This window comes from Molossus molossus, unplaced genomic scaffold, assembly GCF_014108415.1.
Source record: "Molossus molossus isolate mMolMol1 unplaced genomic scaffold, mMolMol1.p scaffold_m16_p_14, whole genome shotgun sequence".
In the NCBI taxonomy this organism is placed as follows: Eukaryota; Metazoa; Chordata; class Mammalia; order Chiroptera; family Molossidae; genus Molossus; species Molossus molossus.
This window is the reverse complement of record NW_023425349.1, coordinates 31,742,628-31,748,627: the sequence shown is the minus strand read 5'-3', so window position 1 is coordinate 31,748,627 and position 6,000 is coordinate 31,742,628. Positions and strand designations below refer to the sequence as shown.

The window sequence follows — 6,000 nt, the reverse complement described above, 5'->3', positions numbered from 1 at the left end:
TCCCTAGTCTTCTGCAGTGTTGATTCAGGGACCCAGGCTCCACTATTCTGAACACCAACTCCACACGGGCAGAAAGAAAACTCAGAAGTAAACAAGACACACCCACACCCTGAGCACTCCGACACAAATGGATGGACAAGAACCATCAGGAGGCATAAATGAAAGAAAGGGAGGAGCCACAGACAACTTGTGGGTGATAACTGGCCTAGGAGCTGCTGGGTGCAGCGAACAGGGACACCTGGGGTCTAGTTGCCATTCCATTCCAGAAGATCACTGGGAAACAGGGTGGGCACTTGGAACCCATGGGCAATTCTGGTAATCGGGAAACCGTAACACATTCTCCACCACATCTATGGAGTTCATTTTTGAACTTGTGTCTGTCGCCTTCTCCCCGCACATGGGCAGCCTTGTTTCCAAGGAGACTCCTGAAGCCGGTGATTCCAGTTTCCTTGTTTATTCCTTGAGGCACAATCCTACTTGACCGTCGGTAATAATTTTACAGCTAGCTAAGGGGCCTCCGCAGCTGGGCAAAGTTCCGCTAGCTCAGGGGCAGTGTTTATAGCAGGGGCCCAGAAGGGGCAGAGCCCAGGAGGGGAAGTAGGAGGGAGGGTCTTGCTCTTGCAGGGTGGGAGAGGAGGACGAGCAGGAGAGGAGGACGAGCAGGAGAGGAGCCAGCAGTGTTCTGAAACAAGGAAGAAGGTCGCCCGCTTGCTTCGATTTCTCTGGTAAATATTTAACTGGATGTTTGCCTTTGCCGTGAGTTTTTTGCATGTTGTGAAGTGACCTGGGCAGAGCACCAGATCAGAAGCAATCATAACCAAGAGGCTGGAGAAGCTCAGAGAATAACCTAGAGAAGCAGATCGCTCACCGGGGCTGCGGGCCGTGTTTCCCACCAAGATGACGTCCTCGGATGAGAGGTGAGTTCTTTTCGAGACAAGGTGACGACCAGTCAGGCTGGGCCGCGCGTGTTCTGGCCGCTGTCTCCTCCGTGTTGTGGCTCAGGAGAGTCTGGAGAAAGGCCTGGTTTAGCTCCTCTGAAGGCAGGCTGGCATGGAGGAAGGAACCGTGGGCAGGGTTCCAGGGCGCGGGAGCAGATTTCCGTTCGTCTTCAGTTTGGACCCGCAGAGAGGAGTGGGAAGAGCCCAGGCGCGGGGTTAGAGGACCCGGGTTTGAATCCTGGCTGTGCCATTTCTGGCAAATCTCAAGGCCTCCGTTTTCTCCTCTGTAAATCAGGAGTAGTGACCCTGTCCTCCCTGGCCCGCAGTTCTGTGGAGATCATATGAGAACAGGAATGTGAATAGACTTTGAGAGCTGTAAAGTCCTGCCCAGATATCAGGGGTGAAGAGTTCTCCCTCAAACATTTCAATGTCCAAGCTCAAAACCGAAAAGACTGCTCCAAATCCACAGGAAACAGAGCCTGCGCTCTCGGGGTTACAGTGTACCTGTTTAGCCCGTCGGGGTGCTGTGGAAGGCAAAGGGAGAAAAGGAGTCGTGAGGACACGGACAGGCGTCGTGACGGTCACTGGGAGAAGGAGATCCCTGGAGTCCCAGGCACAGGGCAAGAGGGAGGCAGCCTGAGAGCTGCGTGGGCAAGGACATGTGCCTGGGACAGACCAGAGGTTGGCTGGAGGGCAGGTGGACAGAGCAGGGAGTCAGCTGGGTGGGTGGGGACATGGACTGGAAAGCCTGAGGGGACCGGTCTCTTCCTCCTCTCTCTCCAGCTGGCTCCTTGGGCTGAGCGGGACCAGGGCAGTGATGTGGTGGGTGCGGACTTTAGGAAGGCGGTCCCAGGGTGCAGAATGGATTGAGGGGGACGATGCTGGAAGTAGGACACCTGGCAGGAGGCTGCGGTGAAGCCCAGGTGAAGAGGACACTGGCCTGGGCTAAGCTGGGGGCTGTTGGGATCGAGGTGGGTCTGAATTTGGTGGTGATTGGTGAGGTTTGACTGGGCTTGATGTGGGCAGGACTTGGAGAGGAAGGAGTTGAGGGTGACTCCGGGCCTTTGGCTTAGACTAAAGGTGGGTGATGGTGCTATTCCTGAAGTGAGGACCCCCACAGGAAGGGCAGGTTGGGGGGTGTTCAGGTGGGACATGTTGGACTGGAGTGCCATGGGACAGCCAAAAGGAGACGGAAGGAGGCAGGCAATTGGCTTCATGGTCCGGACGCAGAAGAAAAGTGTGGGCTGGACCCAAAGAACTTGGCCCACCTGTGGTGCCGGTTGTGGCCTCTGGGGCCCTGACATTCATTTGAAGTCGACACCATTCACCCAAGGCCTCCGTGCATCCCTCCCGGGGCCTCCTCTCCGTCACCCTCATCCCCTGGACGTGGGCCAGCTGGTCGGGGCCTCTCCCAGGGCAGGACTCGGGCCTGAGCTCATTGTTTGGATTTGTCTGACCAGTGAAGAGTAGGGGTCATTGTCTTCTCAAAGGACCACGGACATAGAACCTTTTTCAATGTCCTAATGAAACGTTTGTGTGTGAATGTTTCCTGTGTAGAAAATACAACAAGGTTCCAATTCTAGCTCTGCTTCTCTCCAGCTGAGTGACTTTACTTCTCTCTAAGCCTCCGTTTTCTCATCCATGAAATGGGAACAGTCTGTGCTGCCTAAACTGTGAACAGACTGAGATAATAACTATAAAGACCTCCGTTCAATGCCCAACACGTGGCAAGCCTTCAATAAATGATAGCAATTATTGTTATCTTATTAAGTGAAAATAAAATAAAAACAAATGTTGCTTTATTGGACAACGAAGCATGGTAGGGAGTAGAAAAGTGGGCTTTTGTCCTCTTCAATCACCATTTTTCCCACGTAGCTCTCTCTGAACTGTTCGGGGGTGTGGAAGCACCCACGCGCACCCTGGAAGGAAGGCGCTCACCTGGGGCTGACCATGCCTTGCTGTGAGTAACCTCGGCGGGAAGGAGCAGGTCAAGGCACCGGGGAGTAGTCAGAGATGTAGGCACAGAGGAGGAAGCAGGGAGGCCGGGAGGGAATGGAATGAAGACAGGCCAGACACCAAGGCAGCGAATACCTCATCTCTGATCCTCAGAGCTTAGTGCCTTTGTGTGAGCCCCGCTGCGGGCCAGGGGCAGCCTCTCTCTGAACCTCCCTCCATGCTCCTGCGAGACCTGGGCAAGGAGACTGCTGTGCAAAGGGCGAAGCCCTGTTCTTCCCGCGGTGCCTGCCACGTAGCCTGGAGATCCGGTGGCCCAGGGCGGAGCCCTGTCCCCACCTGGCCGAGCTGGTCTGTCTCTGAGATGGCTAGCCAGCTAGTCCCCAGTGGAGCCAGGGCACCCAGGGTGTCCAGCTCCGTGGTACAGCAGTTCCTGAGTCTCTTGATAATGCCAGTGCCATCTCAGGAGAGCGCCCCGTGGTCTTCTGGGGGCCAGGCTACTGCTTGGAGTCCTCGCTCCCCCTTGTGAAGTAGTGTGCGTGGCAGGTAGTTGAAGGGAAGGTGGAAGCAGGCCCGAGAGCCAGCACGCACGGTGCTTCTCCGTTAGCAAAGCACTGTCCCTGCCCGTTCCCTAACGATCCAGGGTAGTGGCATCACACCCTTCCTACAGACGAGGCCACCAAGGCTTCAGGAGGAGAAAGGATTTACCCAAGGTCTCAAGGTCTCTGCCTCTGAATCCTAGGCTCTTTCCTCCAGGCAGATCCGCGGATCCACACAGGCATGCAAACACCCCTATACCCCTTCTAGAGGAGGGTGCTGACCCAGAGCTGACCTTTCCTAGCTGCGCAGCAAGGTCAAAATGAATGGGAGAGGTCGAGGCAAAGAAGAAAACAGAGATCTGGACCCACAGAGAAAAGAGAGTCTCTGGAAGGAAATGGAATAAAAACGGGGAATATGTGTGTCTTTCCCCTGATTCTCAGAGTCACAGAAAGTGACAGATGGAGACAAACCAACATGCAATTAGAGAGAGCGCAGACAGACAGACGCAGACGAGTCTCCAAGCTGTCAGAGGCAGGCCTGAGGGCGAGGGAGGAGCCGGGAAGAAAACCAAAGAGACCGTCAGCAGCAGGGTGGCAGGCGGCCTAGGTGGGTTTTATGATAGTCATGGATTTAATTTTATTTTATTAAGGAAACCGTAAACTTTGTTTTCAGTGAAAGTATGCACGTTTATACAAAGGAAGAGAGACCCGTGTAAAGAACACCCGTATTCCTGTCACCCAGCTCCCCCCATCGTCAACGCACGGCAGCCTTGTTCTGTCGACACCCCAGCCTGCGGGGTCCCCCTCCGCCAGACAGCCTGTCATTTCATCCTGGCTTCACTGGGGAAAGGCAGTTTACTTTCCCTGTGGAATTCCTATGCTATGCACCAAAGACCCGGCACACAAATTTACTCTTAAATCCTCACAAGTCCCTGCGAGTCTCGTGTTTTTGTTCCAAGAGAGCTCAGACTGCCTGGCCGTAGCTCAGAACATTATGTTGAAGGGTCATCGAATGTGACAGTTAGGAAAGACTTAATATGATCACCCACGTTGCCAGAGTTCAAGTCCTGGCTCCCCCACGCGCGAGCTGGGTCAGCCTGATCTTTTGGTCCCTTAGTTCCCTCAGCTGTGAAATGGGATGATAATAGTACCTCTCTCACAGGGCTGCTGTGAGGATGAACTTAGTTAATAGAGGTATAACCCTTAAAGGATAGCTCAATGCACTGTAGGCCCTTGACAAATGTTAGCTTTCCACCCATCCTTTTAGGGAACACTAGTGAGTACCGGACATTATTGCCATCTGTTGAGCCTGGAGCTGGGCGTGGGGATGAATACCCCAGGAAGCTCCCCGTCCAGGGGGACACAGGCTTATAACAAGATATTTCTAAGCAGTGGGCTAAGTCCCAAGCAGTCCAGCCTTCTAAATTCGCAAGTGACTAAACTGAGACCCACGAGTGCCCTGAGCCTAAGGAACCACGGCGTGTAGCAGCAGGCTGCGTGGACTCAGCTGTTTTCCTGGCTGGGCCTCTTTTCACGAGGGCCTCAGACTCCTCTGAGGCGGCTCGGGAGGGCAGTGGGGCCATTCTGGGCAAGGGTGCCGTGCGTGGGCCACCCTGCCAGCGTGGAAGTGGGAGACTGGTCGCGGGACCAGGTGTGGGCGCTGCTCCGGCCACTGGTTAACCAGGTGAAGGACTTCAGTCCACTGTGTGGTCAGGGGCACCAGAGTAGGGGAGCCCCTGACAACCCACACCTAGCTGGAGGCCAGGCCAGCTGCCCAGTCTATGCGCTTGATCGAGGCTGGGGAGGGGTACTCAGCCTGGAGAACGGCTGACCCCACACACTCCAGGGGCAGAGGAGCAAACGGGGTCAGGGGTCTGAAGAGGTAGAAACAGCCAGTGAGCGTCCTGTTTCAGCCCAACAAAAGGAAAACCCTTTTCTTTGGTCAGAGCTATTCAAAAGCAGGTAGGGCTGGGGAAAGAAGATCAACGCTCACTGGTCACTGAGGCTGTTTTCAGGGAGAAAGTAAAATGCCTCTAGTTTCACCACTGTTCACAGCCTGGGATCATATTGTTTTATCATTTCTGTCCACTTACCAGCATATCGTAAACACATGTCTGAGCCATCACCACAGGAAAGTGCACCTTCTACATTGGGGGGCGCTGGGTTGCTGCTGCCTGGCAGGTGTTGTCGACCCTTCCACAGACCTGCCCTCCAACCCTGGACCACCAGGGCGCGGTGTGGGTCTCAGAGACCAAGAAAGTGGTGTCAGTGGCTGTCTAACTCGGGCTGACTCCAGAGCATGTTTCATCTGCTCACCACAGTGGCTGCTGGCGCAGGGGCGTGGCCCAGGGGCACGGCTCCACCCCCTGCCCTGAGCTCGCCTGTTCCCAGCTGCTACCAGACTAACTTGGGCTCAGCCCGCCAAGCAGGAGACAGTCTCAGCAACAGATCTGTATGCAGGGTCGCCCATCCGAAAAAGTCCAGTGGGTCTGTATATGCTGACATGAGAAATCCTTTGCCTTTTTGAATGAGTTTCCTTTCCTTTACTGATTAAGTGGAGAAATTAAGTT

General features: G+C 54.7%; 1 protein-coding gene across 1 annotated transcript in view; it reads left to right on the top strand.

Annotated features, from left to right (window-relative positions):
- Positions 1 to 897: 897 nt before the first annotated feature.
- The window catches only part of LOC118630068 (stimulated by retinoic acid gene 6 protein-like), a 33,029-nt gene continuing 27,926 nt past the window's right edge, over positions 898 to 6,000 (top strand). The window contains exon 1 of the mRNA XM_036261768.1: positions 898 to 917. Coding sequence (XP_036117661.1) covers positions 898 to 917 — 20 coding nt within the window. The remainder of the gene's footprint in view (positions 918 to 6,000) is intronic.